General features: G+C 36.8%; 1 protein-coding gene and 1 non-coding gene across 4 annotated transcripts in view; both read right to left on the bottom strand.

The window, feature by feature from the left end:
* Positions 1–1,785: 1,785 nt before the first annotated feature.
* The window catches only part of Gel (Gelsolin), a 33,126-nt gene continuing 9,870 nt past the window's right edge, over positions 1,786–25,041 (bottom strand). For 2 of the 3 annotated variants that reach the window (XM_067761287.1, XM_067761288.1), the window contains exons 2-11: positions 13,621–13,826; positions 11,372–11,546; positions 10,126–10,200; positions 8,726–8,918; positions 6,880–7,173; positions 5,756–6,813; positions 3,881–4,126; positions 3,708–3,818; positions 2,721–2,846; positions 1,786–1,934 (exon numbers count right to left, since the gene is read on the bottom strand). In XM_067761287.1, coding sequence (XP_067617388.1) covers positions 1,857–1,934; positions 2,721–2,846; positions 3,708–3,818; positions 3,881–4,126; positions 5,756–6,813; positions 6,880–7,173; positions 8,726–8,918; positions 10,126–10,200; positions 11,372–11,546; positions 13,621–13,649 — 2,385 coding nt within the window. In that variant the 5' untranslated portion in view covers positions 13,650–13,826 and the 3' untranslated portion in view covers positions 1,786–1,856. Of the gene's footprint in view, positions 1,935–2,720; positions 2,847–3,567; positions 3,606–3,682; positions 3,819–3,880; positions 4,127–5,755; positions 6,814–6,879; positions 7,174–8,725; positions 8,919–10,125; positions 10,201–11,371; positions 11,547–13,620; positions 13,827–25,041 lie in introns of those variants that run through there. The other variant, XM_067761289.1, reaches the window with a different exon arrangement.
* Positions 9,411–9,563, bottom strand: LOC137238944 (small nucleolar RNA snR44). The gene has a single exon (XR_010949252.1). It is a non-coding gene; the product is annotated as a small nucleolar RNA snR44 (small nucleolar RNA).

Here is a 25,041-nt window from a genome sequence, read left to right on the forward strand (position 1 = left end):
GAAGAGAAATTGTCGCTCTTAAGTTAACAAAATTCTGTAAAATTGACAGATTCCTGGTCAATCTAACTGATTTTTCTGTTAACACAACTGATCTCACTGGTCATTTCAACAGCGATCAACAGTCAATACATGAGAAAATTTGAAAGAGAATTTTATGCTCACTGCGCTCTCTACTTTTTACTTATGACGATGGTGCCACTTGTTAAAAAAAAATACAAAAATAAGAAAACCACCAATTAAAAAAAATACACAAATTGGGAAAACAACAAAAAACTAGTTTTTCAGTTATCAATACAAAAAGAAAAACCCTTTTTTTCAATTTACTGTGCAAAAAATTATGAGATACCGGGACACTTATTTATCGGGTACAATTTTGCAACTTCTCCTCCAAGCGAAATGCAAAATTGAGCCCTCTTGTTGCAAAAGTTTTGTTTGAACGAACAGAATTTTTCCAAAGTTAGTAACATTTTGTTCAAGTTTTTACGAATTTTCACTCACGCGAACGAATTTAATAAGATAACAAAAACACATCCTTTTTTAATGTTGATGTTTCCGACAAAATAAAAGTTTGAGTTGTTTTGGAATCGTTTCAACATAAAGTGTTACGAAAATTAAACTTGCCGAATTACATGTAAAGTTACTCCAGTGGTGAATTACCTTCCTGCGAATTGATTATTTACATTTCTATAACTCTATTTAAAATGTTATGTCAAACATTTATACAAGTTTTGTTCGAAACAATCAAGTGTGGCAACTGCATGCGAGAGAAGAAATTGAGAATGAGCTGAGCTGCAACTGAAAGAATTGAGAGTCAGTTTTGTGACTACTATTTTCATTTCTATTTATAAAGCGAAGTTCGAACCTATAAATTAAATAAATTATAAAATATAAAATTAGGTGAAAGTGCGTTTAATAAAACAAAATAATAAAGTATATAATGTTTAATGTGTGCCAGCATATTTGATGTAAGCCCAATTGACGTTCGCTACAGTAATCCCGCAGCCTGTAGGATCTGCTTATTTCCGGATCAGCGCAGTATACCGCAGACCCTACTCCTTCCACTACTTTGGAACCATCGGTGTACCGCCTCGTCCGCCATTTGCGCACCCTTGCGCCAACCGTCCACCACTTTCGTACAAAGCTGTCGCAACAACTTTTTTTGTTCATTTGACGTCAATTACGAATCAACGATTTGTGCGCAGTTGATTCAACATCTTGTTGCGATGGGTAAAAATTAACAGAAATTTCGGTTGAATTGATCCGTATTTCGGTTGGTTTTAACAGTCCTTTTCTTTCAGTGTAAGTGCTATAATATTTTTGAAAAATTGTTTGTTGTCAATTTGTTAGCGTAAATTTGAATATCATACCGAAGTGCCTTGGCTTCATATGGAAGTGCCTTTTCCTTGCACTTTCATATGAAATTCAGGCACTTCCGTTTTGCAATTGCCTTTTTTGTCGCTATTCCTTTATACACGCTTAGGTACATACTAATTCTCTACGTTTTTATCCAAGTTGTGGGGAGTACTTATAGGCGCGCTCTCAAGAGCTTAGTAACATTGGACTTTTAGCAGTGCTTTTATAAGTAGTGCTTCCGCTGTTTTACTATTATATCGATATTTTTTTTTTGTATTTAATTAGCGAAACATTGAGTTGAGCTTGGTTGGCTTCTACACACACTGTTCATTGCTAAACTGAAAAACTATATTATAAACAGAATATACAGTTTAGATGCAGCCATCGAAGTTAAAAATGGTGCCTTACTATTTCCAAATAATAACAAATTCGTTTCAATTTTTCTACAACATAAATTGTGGTTTTTTTATTTAAAAGTAGTGATTATTTTTGATGTAGCTCATTCAAACTTCATTTAAAACATCGATGTCATTGCTGCCTTCTAGAGCTTGTTTTGCGATCTCTTCGTAGGAAGGTGTTACCTGTTTTATATAGGAAAAAATAAAAGTCTTCATTAGCATAATATAAGAATTAGTTCTTTTTCTCCAATGAAGACGAGCATGAATAACAGTGTTATATGATTTTCGCTTCAATAACCATAATTGCAACGTTGAAAGTTTTGTTTCCATCCTGAATCCATGCACGTCTTCAAATTTTATGGTAAATTTAGAAAATTGTGCTTTAACAATTAAAAAGGTGATCAAGTTCAGGTAACAAAGTTCGGGATTCAGTTATCATTTTGAGATCGTCATACCATTAAATTTGGGACCTTGTATAGTAGGCTATGTTGGTTGACAGCCTCTTAAGTGAATCGTAAATGGGTTAAGTAAACCACTAAACAAAGTTTTAATTTGCCAGTATAAAGAGTCCAATACGATAACTGTCTCCTGCAAATCAAAACTGGCAGCTTGCTGCCTAGCTAATTCTGTGGCAATTTGAAAAAAAAAACAACCTATTTCGAGTTAGGATAATGGCGATACATAGACCTATATCTGAAAATCTAGGCGCAATTCACCATTGTAACTTCCTATATTTTGTAGCAGCCATTTGGCGCTAGAGCTGTGAGTGAGTAACACAGGGAGATCTGTAACGGATTTCTGTTATTAAGCCAGAATATCACTTTTATCCTAACTCGAAATAGGTTGTTTTTTCGAATTGCCACAGAATTATATCCAAGAACAACAGTATGAGTAAATTAATAATAAAATAAATACAACTTAGAAGACGAATTATAAGTTGAGTTAGAATTTTATTCACTTTCCACCAACCTGCCAATAATCCGAGTCCCATGATGGGAACATACGTGTGAACACGCGCGGTTCATTGCCTTGCACAATACGTATTACAGTGACCGTATCCATTGTACGTTCAGTGGGCTCATCTCTGATGTATTTCTATAAAATAAATCGATAGTTAAAACTTTGTTGTTTGAGTTGTACGAGAGATGGTCGATAAGTGTGTGACTTTTTGAATCAAATTGATTACTATTTTCGAACTCCTTTTTCACAAATTGGAACCAATGTGGAATAATTTTGTTTTTCCTCCCGGTTATCCACCATGCCATCACTTAGCAATTGTTACGGCATCCCGTGAAAAAATAATAGGTTATGCCAAATGGTTTTTTAAGGTTCGATAAAGCGTCTGAACTCAACTACGGGTACTATTAAACATGCAAAGGGATTAACCTCGTTTAGTCGACAAAACTATGTGAAAACGACTTCAGAGCAGAAAATGCTACTAAAACTCTGACTAAGGCTTCTCAAGACAAAATTATTGACACGGGTCAGGAGAAAAGTAACACTCAAAAACGGTTGATAGTGGTTTGGCAAACACTAGGAATGTATAAAAAAGATTCTCTAATAAAATTCATCTGCCGATTGGTGTCGGCATGGGGCTCTGCCTTAATCGCTGAGTTATTACTATTATTATTATTTAGTTTGAAAATCGACTATCGAACAATGAAGTTATGATAAAACAAAACAATTTACATTTAGAAGGATCAATACTATTAGCCCTGTTCAAATCTGAGGGCGTCAATCGCAACGTTTTTTCGACACAGTCCACGGTAGTAAAGTTTTCCTGCGCTCTTTTTTTAGAAATTGATTAATGTTCTCCCAAGATATGCAACTGCTATGAAAGCCTGCCATTTCGCCCTAATAAAAGTAGTATAATAATTAAACTCTATTAGTCCGGACTGTGTTCTTAAATTGTCACAAACTTATCAACTGACCCTCGTAGTATGTGTTAAAACATACCTCCGCCATCTCAAGTAGTCTTCCATTTTCTTCTGCAGTAGCGCTAGAGCCTACCCACATATAAATTTCATCACCTGCATCTATCAGCATAATATCATTCGTATCAAGATCCTGTAAAAGTGTACAAAAAATTTTCGTTCTGAGCAAATGATTATGACATCACAAAAACTCACCGCTTGTTCGAAATGTGTAATTTCCTCAACTTGAAAGCGTTTACCATGCAAACGGCAGTGGAATAATCTTGGTTCCAACAAAGGTTTCGTCACATCACTCATGCTGCGATCATATATACCTTCACCATGTAAAGCATCCCAAAATGCGTCGGGTTCAGCACCTTCCTCTATCACTTCGACAACGCCATCCGACCAATAATGCGCGAATCGCTCTTTTGCCATGTTCTTCTCGAAATCACTGGCACCCTATGTGTAAAAGATTTAAAGTCAGTTGGAAATAAGCCGTAGTTCTAAGCAACAGTAGTGAGTTAAAGTGAGAGAAGTACTAGCTGAGAAAACCACTTCGACATATTCAATTCAAGAAATTGCAAAAAAGGCAAAACGCCCATGATCAAAAAAATATTTGCAAATTGAACCATACCAAACATTTAAAGACCGCTTTTTCCATGTCGCTTTGTAACGAAATTCGAGTTCGTTCGTTCGTTCGTCACACATCATTAGCAGGTCCGTCAAATAAACTGCCAGTTAGCGTTAAGCGGAGAAGGATAAATCGGCTGTGTGTGCCGCATTTGATGATATTGTCTGACATCACCGCCACCTAGGAACCCGAATCTCAATTTACAAAGTGATACCATATCGACAACCTTTCTAGCCGATACCGATAGTTTTACCTGACGCTTTTATTAAGATAATTTCGCTAGCTGTATCACACCGACTTGAGGGACAAAATTAATTGACGAGATCTTCTTGAATTTTAGTGGCGACTTCTGATTATGGATTTTGGTCCGAAAAACCTCTAATTCTTTTCTTTAATCTAAAAAACTATAAGGATGGTTGAGCAAATCTTAGCGTGCCTTCTGCGCTAAAATTCTTTGCTAGGGCCCTACACCCCGTAATGCCATAGTCAATTAGGGTACGTTGGGACTCAAACGCGCTACTTCGATCCTTTTCGATAAGGCGAACCTTCAGACATGTAAAAAGTTAAACTCTCTCCTATCGAGACTAACTACTGACGCTGTCTGTGTGTTTCCTGTTGAAACCATTTGTGTCCTATCACTACTATTATATAATACCAATGACAACTTTTTAATGAGATTGAGGCTGCTCGACATCGAGGCCATACACGCAGTCGATTAGCGATGCTGCGAAGGAGAAACACTATGCTTTTAGTGTTTTAGATGGTTCTAAGATCCAGGAATCGATAATCGATTTGGGTATCTGACACCACAAAGAATCGTGGAGCTTAACAAGATAAACTTCCAATAGAACAACAACTATGTATGTCGCTACTCGCCTTTTACTATAGCTTTACGGGGAATTAATGAACCCAATGGCATATGCTAGGAATTGTACCATGTATATTTCTGAGCCACTCCATACAGCTATTGATATAGAAGTTGGATTCCAAAAATTTCGAAAAATAAGCTGGTACTGCGAGGTATGCCTAATTTCTACGTCGTGAGCGCAAAAACCACACTGTTGACGTGTCCTCGATAATAGTGTCTAACCACCGCAGCTACCCGGACTTGTATCCGGCCAGGAATATAAGGGTGCATTTTATGCTACTGCAATAACAACAACGAGAACGGCCGTGCTCATACTACTGGGGACAGTCCAAAACCCCTCAAGGCAAAAAAATCATTGCCAAAGCAATCGGGCTAGTACTGGAGCGTACCGGATTCATGTCATGCAGAGGACTGCTCACACCCGTACCTACAACAACAACATGAGACGTACGATTAAAACAAGGTGCGCATATCAATATAACGTTAAGAAGGCTAAACGGTAAGGTATCTAAGGGTTTTCTCACTGATTCCGCTGTTTATAGATGGGCAAGAGATCGGGTCTGAACTGGCACTACTTATTGTAACTTACCAAGCCAATCCATATGTAGACACGATGTTCCGGCATCGTTACCAAAGCGAAGACGTCTTTTGAAGCCAACGAAGATGAATCGGTCACAACTTCGCTAGCATGCACATCACTGACATCTGTACCACGTATGCGATATAATTGTGGTTTCATGGGCACGGCGGTGTACATAGTAACAAGTTTACCTTTGAACATTTTTAGGAAATGGCGTGGTTCATGATTTTGTGTTGTACGCACTAAAATAGCATCACGTTCCATAGCCAATGACATCGCATCTTCAAATGCACGTTCTTTAGCTGCATTCGTGGCCTTGGCGCCTTCCCACACATAAATAATAATACCAGATTCACCATTCTTATTGTTATTATACTTGTAGGTAATGACATATGAAGCGAATCCCAGTAGCGGCATGTTGGACTCTAATTTAATTAGATTACGTATTGTCTCTTCACGTCCTTGTCGACTAACATATTGCACCACTTCGATCATCTCATTTTCTCCATTATCTGGCATAAAACCAATAGCACTGCCACCACTCTTCTTTAAATTTTCCACATCTGGTAGTTCGGTAGAATCCGATGAATCATCAGAATCATAACCCATTGCAGAGCGTACCAAACGTGTGTGTGCCATACCAGCATCACGCCATGTAGCAAAATATTGTTTGAACGGCGCCGGTTCAGAACCCTCGATAACACGATGTACCTGCGTCCAGGCGGGGTATTTTTTGGTACGTAAAAATTCTTGTGCTTTATTCATGGCATCTGTTTTTTCGGCTTGTGTTGCGCGTCGGCCAACCCAAACGTATATGCCAGACCCCGTGTCCAAAATGAAACAATCATTGGTATCAAGCATTTCTTGGCGTAATGGTTTAGTAGAGATAGAATCAATTTTTAAACCACCTTTGGCGTCGGATACTTTGTAGAGCGTAACGGAATTAGCATCAGCCGTTTCAAATGCACCATCTTCCTGTTCGCTAGACTCTTCAGGTACTTGACCAGGTGAACCAGATCCTAACGTTGTAAAAAAGTGATGTTTATCCACATCCGTACTGAATTCATCTGAAAATGAAATTAAAGATTTCTTTAAACAAAATTTTACATGCTATAATTATGATTCAAACTCACCAACAATATCGACTCTGGCACGCCCATTGTGATCTTGATCACGAATTTGATTAGCAGCACTGATCGCTTTTAACTTCTCTACGCGTTTTGCTTGTGGTCCAACATAAACGAGTATCTGATTGCCGGCATCTAAAATGAAGCAATCGCCTTTGTTCATCGATGATACCGACAGATTCACTTGACGTACACGCACATTACGCTTGCCCTTCACCTGGAATAATCGTTTCTCACCGGCTGCATTCGTTTGTACGTGCTTGAAGCCAGTGCCAACACCGCCTTGCTCGTAACGTACACCTGAACAAATTAAAAACAAAAAAAAACAAACAAAAAAAAACAAAAAAAAACAACAAATTATCAACTAGTGAATAACCGTTAAGACAGTATAACAAAAATTGCAGCTCTTCCTAAAATTCATTTTCAATTTTCTCATATACAGTTGGACTAAGTTCTTATATCAACAGCTACAGAAACCCACTGAAAGACTGAGGAAATGCCAATCTGCAAAGTGGGAGTCTACTCACTTCCGGTGCTCCGTAGCTTCTCCTCCCAATCTGTAGCTTCTTCCTCTTCTTCCAAAAGCAAGTGCCGTTAAAAGCACCTTCTGGGCCAGAGGTTCATGTCGTTTCCTTCCTGCTTCTCAATTTTTCTTTCACCAATATCATCCGCAATCATGAGGGGAAATTACTCCAATATAAGGGTCGTGCACTCTCGGTGATACTATTAGAAACTACACAATTTTGCATGTAAGGGCTTACTCACTTATTCCTGACTTATTAACTGTGATCACCATTACCGTACAAAACTTTCTACAAGAAGACATTGCTGCTAACATATTGGACGGTCTTATTTTGTTTTGTTGATTTTCCGACAGGGTGGATAAATGATGTATATTGGAACGATTTTCCGTCATCCATTGTCAAATTTCGTTTTGAGACAAGCCGGTTTCGGCGTTCTGCCATCATCAGTGTCGATTTTCGTTCGTGTCTCAAAACCAAATTTGACAAGGGATGACGGAAAATCGTTCCAATATACATCATATTGGACGGTTTTCGATCTTCCCATTTAATGCCTCCTCAACATCATTCCTTAAGCGAGTGGGCTAGCTAACGTCCAGCGCTAGGTGCCTCCAGAAATTTGTGTCACACCGACACAATTCAAACATCGAATATAGTCAAACTTCCGTTAAATTTTTCCAATGCAATTTCACGCATATGGAAAGCCTTTCAAGGGGTTGCCAGCGCAATATATAGCTTTTTCAACCCAATTGTCAGCCTCACCTACCCATGGCGAATCCTGTTTCTTTAACAGCCGAGGTTCTGGCGAGCTCAAGTTCCTCATGGATCTAGGGGGTGGCATAGCAGATTTTATGTTGTCATACGAAATCGTTCCCGAGATGGTCAGGCTACCTTAATGATACTTGTTACCGGAACGTGCCGGATCTGCACCCGGCAAGGCCTTCGGGAAGTGTCCTTATCGCTATAACAACAACAACAAGTATATTGGTATCGCACAGTCCTAGCCTTCTTTATTACTGTACTGTCATATCATACCCTTTCGCGTTCAGTTGTCATCAGAAGCCGAGGTATTTTAACGGGAATTCTGGCATTCAGTTCTGCTCGTAATCGGTTTAATGTTTTTTTTTAAGAGTCTAACAAAGAAACTCTACATAATTTTATTTGCTGTAAAACGTGTAGTAAATCAAGTTCTTGCCATCGGGGATTGGGGATTGTGTTGTTCGAGCTTTTTAAAATATTACCTACAGCATACAAGCAATATTTTCTCCACCTACATACGTATTTATTATACATACATATATACACAAACTCTTGCATAACGTTTTACTCACCATTTTTAAAGTAACTGAGAAATAGTTGCGATTCATGGTCCTGAACTTCACGATGTTGCACTGGTGCACCATTAAGGAGGTCATCCAGTTGCACTGTGTAAATGGCAGCAGCGCCAGCTTCGTCTGTCGATGTATCCGAGCCAAGCCAAAAGTGAATATCCCAAGCGAGTTGTTTATCTTTGCGTTCGATTGTCTGACAAATTAAGAATTATGTACAAGGTGTTGTAGAGTACAAAGGAATAAAGTGTAGAGTTAAAGTAACGGTAAGTCATGAGGGTATACATACATGTGCATACAAATAAAGCATATCGTTTTTTGCGAATACTTAGTATTCCGGCGTAAATAAAATGGCTAAAGAAAAGTCTTCGGCATGTTTAGATCTGTAGCTATATGAATACAAAAAGTACGTTTGACACTTTCTAAAACACATTCTTAAGTGCATTTGATCTTTCTAAAATATATTTGAGTTGCCTTAAGCCATAGGTGCCTCCTATATTGCTACAAAAAGCTAGGTACATTCCCAAACATCAGTGTGCCGATATATTGCTGTTTAAACGTTTTTGTTTTTGTATTCAATAATCGACTGTACCTAAACTTAAAATTTTTCTTGTTACACTTATGCTGCTACAATCACAAAAATTTTATAGGCTGTCTTGTTTTGATTTCGAATTCAAAACACATTGCAAACTTTTTTATATAAGCAATATAGGAGTATTACATATGTATATGTGACCCGGTCTATGAAAAGGTGGCTTATGACTAAAAAAAAAACAGCTGTTAACAGCTGTGTCTCGCAATTTCTTTTTTGAGTCATAAGCCACCTTTTTATAGACCGGGTCACATATGTCTTAAGCACAATTTGTGCTTTCTAACATCGATTTGATTGTTTTCAATAAAAAGCTACATACGGCACACAAAAGCTTACTAAATTTAATTTGGTACTTTTTCAGCCGCATACTAAGGCCGGGTTTTTCAGTTAGAGTTTAAACTCCAGTTAAAGTTGACTAGAGTTTAATCCTGCCACTTCGGCCGCTTAAGCTGAGATGAGCAGCAAAATTTTATGTTGTCGAACAAAGTGTTAAACTCTAGTTAACTTTAACTGGAGTTTAAACTGGCACTGAAAAACCAGGCATAAGTCTGAGTGAGAAAATTTGCTTTCCCTCTGTGGTTAACTTCTCAATTAAGATTTTAACACGCAAAATTACTATCGGTTAACAACTTTTAATATATTTACACATCTCTGCGAAACAAGTAATCTTCAAAAGCCTGGAGGAAAGGACGGACCCAAATGTAAATACTTCTTTTCCTTTATAAATACGAAAGTATTTTTCCAAGAAATATTCTGTCTTCCTAATATGCATTATCTGTAAATTACATTGAAAATAATGAAACCAACTTACATTTAAAACAATAAACGAATCCCCGGTATAGAATTTCCCGTAATTGCTTTTTTGATAGGCAACAGGTTCAAAATTCTGTGAATAAAGTTTTAGAAAAAGGTATTAAAATAATTAAATATAATAATGGTAATATAACATTCAACATGCAGATGTATAACATAATCCCGACCTACAAAATATCAAAATACAAACACAACCCTAGTTCTACCACTCATAATCCAGAGTCGACCTAATTCCGATCATACTTAATTCCAATAATATGCAACACGCCTCCTTACAACCGTAACACCTGCATAAAGACTGGTATCATTGCATATACATAACATTCTGGATTATGTCTTGTCGGGAATCCTAAAGTCGGTATAACGCAACTCATGTCGAGATCGGTGGGTAATATAGCAATGTTAACGCGTCTCAAACTTAAAACTTGTTCGGCAGGCTCAGTTGCGGATTAATTGAGAGCCCACACCCCGTTACAGGCCTTTATGCGATCGGAGGCAAGTCATAATGCCTTCAAGGTCAGAAGATCTAACTGGTATACACTTTGAATAGAGCAGATTGCAAACAAATTTGTGAGAAAGCGAACAGATGATTTCGGGCATGAGAGCGATGAGGCGATCATCAAGCCTCTGAATATTTGGGAGAAAAAACATACCAATGGCAATGACAGAATCCAAGTGACAACAAACCTTCGGAGAACATTTCTTTGGAACACTCCAAGAGTCAGCACATTTCATGTTGACATAGATTTCGAGCCATACATCAAGTCACATATAATGAGAGTTATAAGAGCGTGATTTTTGTTGAATTCTGTCGGCAATAACGTTAAGACAGTTAAGAAAAAGGTTATCGATCGTCCCTCGTACTTACATGTGCATAACTTTTTTAATTATTCAAGCGTAACAGTTTTTGATTAAAAAATAAGATAAATTTACGAGTCGCTTTCCGGCCATGAACTTATTTGGTCAGTACTTTCTTTAAATAAATGTTGCTGCAATGTTTTTTGTTTATTTTGTGCTTCTTCTAAGTTATAATTCGCTTATCAATGAAATTATGATGCAAAAGTATGTTGCGTGTGTTTTGATGCTTTGCATAAACAAATTACTTTTTAAATTTTTTTACACTGCGCTTAGCAGCCAGAAACATGAAACGACGGTAAAGTGAATGCGCTCATAAAATGAAGTGATGGGTAGACTCATACAGATTTTTTAATCTTTTATTAAAGTGTTTATAGTATGTAGCTTACCTCAATTCTCCAAATTTCCAAACCAGGCGTCCGTCCTGCATTGGCAAATGCGGGATTCATGACGCGGTTGGGTGGTGCTTTGCCTCCAGTTTGAATTTGGGGTTGCGGTTGTATTAGGTTCGATTGTTTACGGAAGGTTAAGCCGCCGGGTAGCAGCACAAGTACAGCCAAAAAGCTAAAACGAAATTTCAATTCAAATTTTTGTTTAAATATTTATAAAGAAAATGTTCATTCTTTCCATTACTAACTACACTAAACACTGATTTAGCCGAAAGCAGAGAAAGACACGAATATGACACGTGGAGCATTTTGCGGTAATTTAGGCCATCACCGACTCGAAAACTGCTTATGTTAATTCTTTTATTTAAAAAAAAAAAGGTCCAAAATGACTCACAAGGCTGTAACGGTTAACCCGTTTTTTAGTTTTGAAAGTACAGTGCCTTCAAATTTTTCAAGTGTTCCTTTAAAAACTCATAAAAAAACTAACGAATTATTACTTACTTACTTACTTAATTGGCGCTTAATCGTCTAAACGGTTATGGCCGTCCAACAAGGCGCACCAGTCCCTCCTTCGCTCCGCCAACCGGGAGGGTGGAGCCGTGTGTAGAAGTCCACGAAAGTGGGAAAAGCTTCTGACCGCCATTCACCTGGGAATGGCCAGAGCGATTCTTTTGCATGCGGTTCAAGCAGCTTACTACTGCCGGTCGCTTGCGGCCAAGTATCCTCTCGGTAATGTGAGAAGGCGATAACCTGGCTACGCCACTCTGACATAATCGGTTTAAGGGCTAGCCGGGGAGATATCATCGGCAGCGTCTGTACACCTATAGGTGCGGCAGCAAGCGAGCTTCTGTCTTGGAGCAAGCGGCTCGCTATATAAACGTGCAAGTAATATTTTCACCTCCGCTAAGCAGGTTGTGCGCTGGGCTTGGGACCCGCCACGTAAAACCATACTCCAATGAAATATACCAACAAGCGTCGGATAAATACACTCTCTATTGAACGAATTATTACTGCTATTCAAAAAGAAATTATAAAGCTGCACACGTCCAGTAAGAATAGACGGGCTTATTGATTAGTTTCAAAACTGACGAAGGCAGACTTGGTTAATTTTGCGAGAAGGTCGGGCAAAATAGAATCACTTCCACAATGAAAGCGCGCTCTCTCAATATTTGAGATGTTTGCTCTCTTTTCCACTTATAAGATTTTGGATAGCAGTTAATGTATGTGTCTCTTTTACAAGTTAAAATTGACTTAAAAAACCACTTCGGTTTTGCCCGCTTCACTTTCAGTCGAGTCTTGCTAAGAGAGTATCCGTATCTATGTACCCTTAAAGAACGTTTCAGCACTGGTATTTCAATCCCGATCCAAATTCTCTTTACGGCATTTGCTTCACAACCATCATTGGATTACCATTCACTTCTCGTAAATACCTAGTTCCTTCAATGGTTTTCTTGTAACTGTTGCAGGGGTCTTTCTATTCTTGAAAGTGGGGGATGCATAGTGACTGCCGTCTATGGACTCTGCTGGTTTACACGATTTATCGTACCCGTCAATATTTCTGTACAGAGAAACCCAAATTATTGTTTTGGTCGTAAAATCGGCTTCTTCGTAGACCCATTTCTTACAGCTATCGACGGTGTTAAAGGACGTATTTGGAGAATCCCGCACCATGAAAGCTGCTTGGCTGTTTAGGTATATGCATACCTCACGATCACTAACAAAACTTTCTAACAGGAAAACTACAGGTATTTTCTCTTCCCGGTACTTCTGCTTGAATGATACTAACTGATGCTAATATTTCTGTATGTTTTGGTATTTATTCTGGTCAAACTTTTTGGCCTTCGTGAATGCGCTACCAAAAACCAAAAGACCGACTAAAAATGTATCAGGGGTTTGAAATGAATCTCACAGTTTTAGCAAGTGTTAGCGCCACTCCACTGTAAGCACTAAAATGACTCACACGAATGGAAAGGATAATAATTTGAGTTTTACAAGTGAATGTATACTTTTTTTAACGATATTTTTCTGATCATTTTGTGAACTTGAGCCCAAATTAAATTTCACTTCAGCACATTGTAAAATATTGATAAAATTTGATTATTAGGGGTGAATCGATTGATGCTCCAACATGTCAGAATTGTTTCACTCTCATGATTAACCTGCCACATTCTTGCCTTTTTTATTCTCCGCGCTTTCGCAGTTATTATTTTATAATTCCAAAACAGAAAACAACTATTCAATTGAATTACCTGCAGATTACTGCCATCTTCGCCGTCATTTTAGCAGCTCCAGCCAAATTTAGTCTAAACTGTTAAAGCTGAGCTTGTAATTAACTTGTATATATATTTTTCCTCTTAATTTAGATCGTTTCTGTTAAATTTATATATATATATGTATACTCTTTATTTGGCACGCTCCGATCTACAAATCACGCGATGATCAATGAAGTTGTAAGCTGCAACAAAAATGTAGGTAAATCATAACACTTTCATACATGGAAGTACACTTAATTCTAAAAGTCTGTAAACACAGAAATTAATTATTGTTTAACGCTTCTATTAAAATATTAGCTTCTATAAAACATTATTTGTGTCAATCGAAGTATTAAACTTTGCTTAAATAAAAATTAAAATTGAATGTTGAACAAAATTTTGTTAACGTATTTACTATATGAATTTTTCTGTGGCAGAGTGTATGTACATTAGGGTGGCCCTTCGTTGCATGGACAAACAAGTGTTTGGATTTTCGATCTCATCCCTAAAAATGGGAATAGTTAAATCCCCGTCACAAAAGCATCTTTATAGATGCGTTGAACACAATCTTATGCATTATGAGTAGATTGCGCGTATTTTTATGGAGAACGACAGATTGAGCGACACTACCGCCATCTGACATGAAAAAGTCGCCATCTTCCAACTTTTGTTGCAAGCAAAGCATAAGAAGAATAATCTGAAATTTGATTTGGGTAAGGTGCTTTCACACTTTGAAATTATTTTTCTTACATGGTGGTACTTTTCTAAATTTTTTCTCAGTTAAAAACTGCAATTTAATAAATAAATAAAACGCAAATTATTTTAGCAAGTATTTTTCTTGTATAGTGAGAATGTTTATAGCAGTGCTTCATAAAATTTTGTCTGTGAATGGGTAAGGCGAAATAAACTTCAACTGCCTAGTCTGTAGCTCCTTTATATTTACAAACGCAACATCATGGTTGATTGTAGCGATGTTACTGGAATGCATACGATTGCGTTGAACGCATCTATATTAAAAATTTCATTGTGTCTAGCCCATTAACGCAAAAACGAATATATGCAAAGTCTCATGAAAATCTACAGAGATTTAGAGGTTGCACAAGGAACTTGAAGTCCTGAAAAAGGACGAGTTTTCAACATTTCGAGTGTTCATATTCCTTTATCCCAACGTTTACTACTTTTCAAGCAATTTTTATATTTTTAGTTCCTTGCTTTTGTAAAATGAGTTTTATCTTAATAATCGGTGTCTTAGTAACAGAGCTACAGGCTAAAAATAAACTAAAAAAAATGAAAAGTGGTTTTCTTCAATAATTGTATAGAAGAAAATTACCAACATCCGTCACTAAAGAAATTCTCAAAATAAAATAGAAGTCGATATCGTTTTGAAACCTGCACGTCGCTAAAATCAAATTTAATCAGCTACAAACCTGAGTACTCGAAAAAATTCTAAAAAATTATAATAAAAAGTTGAAAATTTTGCGCAAATTCTGCTGTTCTATAATTTTTTTGTTATTTTGCCAATTTTTGTAATTTTAAATGCGTTTAAAGGCAAAATCTGTGCACGTTGCTGATAAAAAATGCAAGACAATCCCGCCAAGATTAAATGAATAAGGGTAGACCAAAGAAATGCAAAAATTCGCCCTTTTACGATTTCAAGCTTCTTGCGAAACCCCCCAATTTTTTTTTGATTGGCCTAAAATTTTGCACATACAAATTTTAAGTATTTTTCAATATTTCTGAGGGGCGAGATCGAGAATTGCAGCACTTTGGAAATTAAGGGGCACCCTAATATACATATTTGTGTTCATAATTTGGTTGAAGTGCATATCTTAATTAACTTTACATGAATTAAATAAGAGCTGAGTGTGAGGAATGTATTGGCTTCACCTTTTGAAAAAATAAAAAATATTTGTAACTACACAGGAATAAATTGGTTTCATATACCGGTGTTTTCGGCCACATCGACCGATTTCATTTTATCGGAATAATTGGTAGCCTCAACCGAAAAAAGTTGGTAATTGGCTTAATAGAACACAGCTAGTGTTATTTTATTTAGATACTGTCTAATTTTTCATAGTTCGCCCTCGATATAGAAAGTTTAGTTAGGCCCTTAGCAGTTGTTAGAGCAGATAGAGAGACAGGTATAGATAGATGGAGCGAGGGAGTGGGAAGAGGGAACTAGAGAGAAAAGAAGTGTTACGAAAGACAGAGAGGGAGAAAGGGATGCAGAGAGAGAAGTTAGAGTAAGAGGTAAAAACTTCTTAAAAGTTATGCATCTAGACCAAAATTAGGGTCTTTTATTGTAAAGTATATAAAGTAAATAAAAAATATTTAAAAATGTTTTAGATATAAACTGAATAACTTAATTAAAACAAGTAAGGAAGGCTAAGTTCGGGTGTAACCGAACATTACATACTCAGTTGAGAGCTATGGAGACAAAATAAGGAAAATCACCATGTAGGAAAATGAATCTAGGGTAACCCTGGAATGTGGTTGTATGACATGTGTATCAAATGGAAGGTATTAAAGAGTATTTTAAGAGAGAGTAGGCCATAGTTCTATGGATGGACGCCATTTAGGGATATCGCCATAAAGGTGGACCAGAAAGGTGGACTAGAATGTTTGTACGATATGGGTATCAAACGAAAGGTGTTACTGAGCATTTTAAGAGGGAGTGGGCATGAGGTCTATAGGTGGACGCCTTTTCGAGATATCGTCATTAGGGTGGGCCAGGGATGACTCTAGAATGTGTTTGTACGATATGGGTATCAAACGAAAGGTGCTACTGAGCATTTTAAGAGGAAGTGGGCATTAGGTCTATAGGTGGACGCCTTTTCGAGATATCGCCATAAAGGTGGACCAAGGGTGACTCTAGAATGTTTGTACGATATGGGTATCAAACGAAAGGTGTTACTGAGCATTTTAAGAGGGAGTGGGCATGAGGTCTATAGGTGGACGCCTTTTCGAGATATCGTCATTAGGGTGGGCCAGGGATGACTCTAGAATGTGTTTGTACGATATGGGTATCAAACGAAAGGTGTTACTGAGCATTTTAAGAGGGAGTGGGCATTAGGTCTATAGGTCTACGCCTTTTCGAGATATCGCCATTAGGGTGGGCCAGGGGTGACTCTAGAATGTTTGTACGATATGGGTATCAAACGAAAGGTGTTACTGAGCATTTTAAGAGGGAGTGGGCATGAGGTCTATAGGTGGACGCCTTTTCGAGATATCGTCATTAGGGTGGGCCAGGGATGACTCTAGAATGTGTTTGTACGATATGGGTATCAAACGAAAGGTGTTACTGAGCATTTTAAGAGGGAGTGGGCATTAGGTCTATAGGTCTACGCCTTTTCGAGATATCGCCATTAGGGTGGGCCAGGGGTGACTCTAGAATGTTTGTACGATATGGGTATCAAACGAAAGGTGTTACTGAGCATTTTAAGAGGGAGTGGGCATGAGGTCTATAGGTGGACGCCTTTTCGAGATATCGTCATTAGGGTGGGCCAGGGATGACTCTAGAATGTGTTTGTACGATATGGGTATCAAACGAAAGGTGTTACTGAGCATTTTAAGAGGGAGTGGGCATTAGGTCTATAGGTCTACGCCTTTTCGAGATATCGCCATAAAGGTGGACCAAGGGTGACTCTAGAATGTTTGTACGATATGGGTATCAAACGAAAGGTGTTACTGAGCATTTTAAGAGGGAGTGGGCATGAGGTCTATAGGTGGACGCCTTTTCGAGATATCGTCATTAGGGTGGGCCAGGGATGACTCTAGAATGTGTTTGTACGATATGGGTATCAAACGAAAGGTGTTACTGAGCATTTTAAGAGGGAGTGGGCATTAGGTCTATAGGTCTACGCCTTTTCGAGATATCGCCATTAGGGTGGGCCAGGGGTGACTCTAGAATGTTTGTACGATATGGGTATCAAACGAAAGGTGTTACTGAGCATTTTAAGAGGGAGTGGGCATTAGGTCTATAGGTGGACGCCTTTTCGAGATATCGCCATTAGAGTGGGCCAGGGTGGCTCTAGAATGTGTTTGTACGATACGGGTATCAAATGAAAGGTGGTAATGAGTATTTTAAAAGGGAGTTATCCTTAGTTCTATAGGTGGACGCCTTTTCGCGATATCGCCATAAAGGTGGACCAAGGGTGACTCTAGAATGTTTGTACGATATGGGTATCAAACGAAAGGTGTTACTGAGCATTTTAAGAGGGAGTGGGCATTAGGTCTATAGGTGGACGCCTTTTCGAGATATCGCCATTAGAGTGGGCCAGGGTGGCTCTAGAATGTGTTTGTACGATACGGGTATCAAATGAAAGGTGGTAATGAGTATTTTAAAAGGGAGTTATCCTTAGTTCTATAGGTGGACGCCTTTTCGCGATATCGCCATAAAGGTGGACCAAGGGTGACTCTAGAATGTTTGTACGATATGGGTATCAAACGAAAGGTGTTACTGAGCATTTTAAGAGGGAGTGGGCATTAGGTCTATAGGTGGACGCCTTTTCGAGATATCGCCATTAGAGTGGGCCAGGGTGGCTCTAGAATGTGTTTGTACGATACGGGTATCAAATGAAAGGTGGTAATGAGTATTTTAAAAGGGAGTTATCCTTAGTTCTATAGGTGGACGCCTTTTCGAGATATCGGCATTAGGGTGGGCCAGGGGTGACTCTAGAATGTTTGTACGATATGGGTATCAAACGAAAGGTGTTACTAAGCATTTTAAGAGGGAGTGGGCATTAGGTCTATAGGTGGACGCCTTTTCGAGATATCGCCATTAGGGTGGGCCAGGGGTGACTCTAGAATGTTTGTACGATATGGGTATCAAATTAAAATTATTAATGAGGGTTTTAGATGGTTTAGATGTATATGTGAAGGCGTTCTCGCGATATCGACCAAAATGCGGACCAGGTGATCCAGAAAATCATCTGTCGGGTACTGCTAATTTATTTATATATGCAATACTACTAACAGTATTCCTGCCAAGATTCCAAGGGCTGTTGATTTCGCCTTGTAGAACTTTTTCATTTTCTTCTACTTAATATGGTAGGTGTCACACCCATTTTACAAAGTTTTTTCCAAAGTTATATTTTGCGTCAATAAAACAATCCAGTTACCATGTTTCATCCCTTTTTTCGTATTTGGTATAGAATTATGACATTTTTTTCATTTTTCGTAATATTCGATATCGATAAAGTGGGCGTGGTTATGGTCGGATTTCGGCCATTTTTTATACCAAGATAAGGTGAGTTCAGGTAAGTACGTGGGCTAAGTTTAGTAAAGATAAATCGGTTTTTGCTCAAGTTATTGTGTTAACGGCCGAGCGGAAGGACAGACGGTGGACTGTGTATAAAAACTGGGCGTGGCTTCAACCGATTTCGCCCATTTTCACAGAGAACAGTTACCGCCACAGAATCTATGCTCCTACCAAATTTGAGAAGGATTGGTAAATTTTTGTTCGACTTATGGCATTAAAAGTATTCTAGACAAACTAAATGAAAATGGGCGGAGCCACGCCCATTTTGAAATTTTCTTTTATTTTTGTATTTTGTTGCATCATATCATTACTGGAGTTGAATTTTGACTTAATTTACTTATATACAGTAAAGATATTAAATTTTTTGTTAAAATTAGAATTAAAAAAAAATTTTTTTTAAAAAGTGGGCGTGTTCTTCATCCAATTTTGCTAATTTTTATTTAGCACATATATAGTAATAGTAGTAACGTTCCTGCCAAATTTCATCATGATATCTTCAACTACTGCCAAATTACAGCTTGGAAAACTTTTAAATTACCTTCTTGTAAAAGTGGGCGGTGCCACGCCCATTGTCCAAAATCTTACTAATTTTCTATTCTACGTCATAACGTCAACCCATCTACCAAGTTTCATCGCTTTAACCGCCTTTGGCACTGAATTATCGCATTTTTTCTGTTTTTCGAAATTTTCGATATCGAAAAAGTGGGCGTGGTTATAATCCGATATCGTTCATTTTAAATAGCGATCTGAGATAAGTGCTCAGGAACCTACATACCAAATTTCATCAAGATACCTCAAAATTTACTCAAGTTATCGTGTTAACGGACGGACGGACGGACGGACGGACGGACGGACGGACGGACGGACGGACGGACGGACGGACATGGCTCAATCAAATTTTTTTTCGATCCTGATTATTTTGATATATGGAAGTCTATATCTATCTCGATTCCTTTATATATGTACAACCAACCGTTATCCAATCAAACTTAATATACTCTGTGAGCTCTGCTCAACTGAGTATAACAAGTAAAGGTGTCTAAGTTCGGGTGTAACCTAACATTATATACTCAGCGTAAACTTTAATTGTAAATTTCATTTGAGATAAATTACTTTTCTACCTAACACGTGGCACCGCCTGTTTAAAAAAAATTTCTCCCCATTTCCTCTTACAATAAAACTTGATAAGTGAAATATCATTGATTCAAAACTATTTTTTGCTAAGTTATAGCTTATTATTCTAGTCTACGACCCTCTTAAATTTGTTTTATATCCAAGTTGCCGTGGCCTTTAACCGATCCCGTCCATTTGTACATATGTATGTGTACACAATTTCATTACGATATGTTAATTTTTCTTTGAGTTATGGATCCCAAAACATATAAAATTGCTTAGTCATAAAAAGGGCGGTGCCACACCCATTTTCAAAAATTTTAGTGTTTTCGAATTTAATGTTATAATTCAATTTAGAAAGTAAAATTCTATTGATACAAAGCTCTTTTTTGCAAAGATATAGCTTATTTTATTCACCCTTTTAAAAAGCTTTTATATAAAAGTGGGCGTGGTCCTTAACCGATTTCGTTAATTTTTCTTCATAGCATTCCTTATAGTAAAGGCAACCTCTCTGCCGAACGAGTTTTGATTTATGATTAATAATATTTGTAAAATTGATTTTATCGCAAGTGGGCGGTGCCACGCCCATTTTAAAATTTTTTTCCAAATGTTTATCAAGGGTCTCAAATCAGTCCACACGTCGAAATTCAACATTCTAGGTGTATTATTTCCTAATAATAATCAGGTTTTTTGTGTTTTCCAAAATTTTATATATATAAAAAGTGGGTGTCGTTATCATCTGATTTCTTTCATTTTCAATACCAATCTATTCTGGGTCCAGATAAGCTCGTATTCCAAATTTGGTGAAGATATCTCAATATTTACTCAAGTTATCGTGTTAGCGGACAGACAGACTGACGGACGGACGGACATGGCTCAATCAAATTTTTTTTCGATAATGATGATTTTGATATATGGAAGTCTACATCTATCTCGATTCCTTTATACCTGTACAACCAACCGTTATCCAATCAAAGTTAATATACTCTGTGTGCAAAGCACGCTGAGTATAAATTAGAAGTAATTGGAGAAAAACTCATTACTGTTGTACCAGAATAGCCAAAGTCTTGCAATGGACTTTGAAATCGTTCTCCGAAAGACTAAAAATTGTCTAAGCCAGAATTGACATGTTAATCAACCAAATCAGACAAAAATTTGAATCCTGAAAAATGTGATGGGTTGCTGGGCCCATTTAGGTAGCTGGGTACTTTTAGCAATTAGGAAGCCCCGTGATGGAATTGCTGTTTGGGCAAACATCCGTTTTGCACACTGTGCCCTATCTGGGCCTTAAATAGAGTTATCTATCACAACAAGACATGACACAGATTATGTAGAGATTTTAACGTATTATTTTCTGGCAGACGTAGGCCAATATCATCCATCTGTAGAAACCGTCAGGAAGAAGATGAAAAGTCGTTTCATCCTTAAAATGCTGATATCGTGGACTGCAAACACATCGGATCGTCATTATAATGAAATTAAATCGCTTTTTACGTATTACAGGAAATAGAAACAAGCGGCGATTTTCAGCTCACATTATATTGAGATGCGCTGCTAGCAGCAGGGGAAGAGCAAACTACTTGGCTTCGGTTGGAAATTTAATTGCGCATCCGATTTCTATAGGAAACAACACCCGACTCTCATGCAATAATTTGTAATAATTAGAATGACATCGGCATTTCTTAAGAAAACTTCAAAGATAAATTGATTGATATGCAAAGAGTCTGCGACGCTCATTACCTAAAGCCGCATAAGATATGTAATACAAAATCATGTAAAGTTGCTAACTAATTATCAATAGATTAATATTTCATCTATTATGTTTTAGCTAAATAACTGACCACAAAGAGTTTCAATTGTAAAATTATTAAAAGCGGCTCATAATGAAGCTGATGCCAAAAAGATAATATATTGCAAAAACATTAACTACGAACTTGAAACTGACTGACATTGTACTCCAATCTTACATTTTTACATACCTATGTGCACGTATGTACCCATATTAGGTCATACTAGTAATTCAAAATGCGTAGATAATACACCATGCTACAAAATTTGATTATTTTAGTTAGAAATTTTTTTTTGTATACGGAACTCTGTATTGTATTTTTAAAGGATTTTGAAGTTTTATGAAGATTGTATTTATAGTCAGCTGTGCATTGCATACAGGGTATATTAATTTCACTTGCAAAACGGGAGCTTCTAACGGCATAAACAAATTGAGATACTATATATATAGGGTATTCCATCCCATTTCGACCAATTTTGAACCCGACCCCTTTAGAATTGGCTGAAAGTTTTTCTTCTTTTTCTAGCTTACGAAAGACGTTTTTAAGAATTTTTTCATCCAACTCAGAAAAATTTATAAATTTAAAAAAAAAACACCCTTTTTGTTTTCAAAATGCTATAACTTTTTCAAAAATTGGCCGTTTGGCATATTTTTTTTTAAATGTACCTTTCGGAAAAAATACAAAAAAATGTTTAAAGTTTTTTTTTTTTAGTTTTTAAATAAAAAAATATATATAAAAAAATCGGCCCACTCCGGGTTAGTGGAGATGATTGCAGAATTGATTGAAGTTTTTTATGAGAAAAAAAATGGGGTGATTCGAAAAATCTCGAAAAACTGAAAAATTAAAAAAAAACTTTAAAAATTTGTTTGTATTTTTTCCGAAAAGTACATTTAAAAATAAATTTAAAAAAAAAAAGATCCCAAACGGTCAATTTTTGAAAAAGTTATAGCATTTTGAAAACAAAAACGGTGTTTTTTTAAAATTCTGAAAAGCGTCTTTCGTAAGCTAGAAAAAGAAGAAAAACTTTCAGCTAATTCTAAAGGGGTCGGGTTCAAAATTGGTCGAAATGGGATGGAATACCCCATATATGTATATACTATATATATAACATTTTAGAAAGCCTTATTAATCAGTAAATATTGCACCGAAAATAAATAACAGAATTTCATGAGTTGACTCATAAAACGACTCTTAATTAACATTTTGGGAATATTTTAAAAAAGGGTGTGGTACCGCCCACTTTTCCGAAAACAAATTTCTCAATCAGCCCAATTCTAAACAAAAACTCCGTGCAAGTATTTCGCTTCTCCCATTCCTCGTATTCTAAATAAAAAATTTTGTGAGTTTTTCACTTCTCCCTTTCCTCCTATTCTGAACAATGTTTGAAAAAGCGGAAACCGGTTATGGGAGAAAAGTAGGTATTATGAATGTGAGGGAGAGGGAGATTTCTGTGCCATTTCATATGATTTTTTTACTTGTTAAATTAAAGGGAATGCATCAAAATAGTTGAAGGAAATTGGTTCTTTTAAGAAAGAACACTTATTTGTACAAATTTGTACTAAAATATGTATGTACATTCTACCACAATATTCTCACTGTTAATACAACAACAACAAAAACAACCACAATATTCTTTATTTTAAGTCAAAAAATATATCATAGGCAACGGAAGAGCTCTTGGTATATTTGATGCAGTCATGCAGAAATTGCGCAAGAATTTTTTAAGAAGGAAAGATTTTGGCATATGCGAAAGCCGAACTCAATTCGACTTGGCTGCCAGAAAATTGCTTTGCTGAATGAAAGCCGGCAACTCCGGCGGATTTGTGTTACCCCGCCGTCTTCTTCTTCTTATGCTCCTCTGTTCATGTTGCTGTGGCACCAACTCATTACTCATTTCAGTGAATACCATATGAAATGCAATACTGTGCATTGTTTATTCTTTATTTCTTAATTTCAAACAAATTCGTAACAATAATTAAACTTTTCTATTTTTTAAACAAAATAAGAAATGCGCAACGAAGTTTCAATTGACAAAACATCTGACTTCGAAAATTCGAAATTCCTATTCCCCAATTATTGTTCTCCCTAGGAGAAAAGAATTGGAAGAATTTCTCCGCGGGAATAAAAAAATTCGCGAGAACAAAATTCGGAGAGAATATTTAGAATTGGGCTGAATAATTTTGGGCATGAATCAAAAAAGGCTTAATTTTTCAATATAAAACTGTGCTTGAGGAAAATAGTTTTTAGGTCAGCTTTTTTTTTTTGCTCCAGCGCGGTTGTAGCACGGTGTTGTATATATGTACATACATACATACGTATACAGTACTACATTTGTATACACATATGTGTATACGTAGTCTGAAGGAACTGTTGGTACCTACCTAAATTTAAATATATTTAAACATTTATTACATTTTCAATTCATTAGGCTATTTAAACTAATTGTGCGCAAAAGAAACGATAAGATTATATTTACATATGTAAAAGCTATGAAGTAAATAGGCTAATGATTTTAAATACATGTAAACCTACATATGTATTAGGGCGGGTCGATTTAAAAATCGCTCATTGCTCTGTGAAAATCGTATTCTAGGGATCAAAGTAAGAAACTTTGCCGAAGGAACCATACCTCTAAAACGAATTCTGATGTCCCCCCCCCCCCCCCCCATTTGGGTCGAACTTTTGGGTAGGGGCAATTTCAATTCTACCTGCTGTGTCTTGTGGTGGCTTAAAAAAAACAACACAAGCAATTTTACGATCTGCAATTGTGTCACAGTGATACCTTCATTTTTTAAAACGCTTGAATAAAAAACCCACACAACTATTTTTACGACATGCAAATGCATCAAAGTGATGCCTTGGTTTTAAAAGAGGGTTGTAAAAACGCTAATTTATAATAATTTTTTTAATTTCTTTTCCATTACTAAGTTAAATTCATTTTTTCAAATAAACTCCAAAAAGAAAAAACATAGGCATATCAAAGTGGGATTTTTCAAAATTTGCCCCTACGACCCAAAGGGGGGACATCAGAATTCGTTTTAGAGGTATGGTTCCTTCGGCAAAGTTTCTTATTTTGATCTCTAGAATATGATTTTCACAGAGCAATGGGCGATTTTTTTGCCTCCCCATAAATCGACCCGACCTAATTTGTATATATAATTGTTTATTAGAAATGTGTGTAAAAGTACACATTTGTATTAAAATTATTATTTTGTTTTTCATTAAAGACAAATATTTGCAATGAATGCATATAGG

The sequence above is a fragment of the Eurosta solidaginis genome, chromosome 1, assembly GCF_040869045.1.
Source record: "Eurosta solidaginis isolate ZX-2024a chromosome 1, ASM4086904v1, whole genome shotgun sequence".
Lineage (NCBI taxonomy): Eukaryota > Metazoa > Arthropoda > Insecta > Diptera > Tephritidae > Eurosta > Eurosta solidaginis.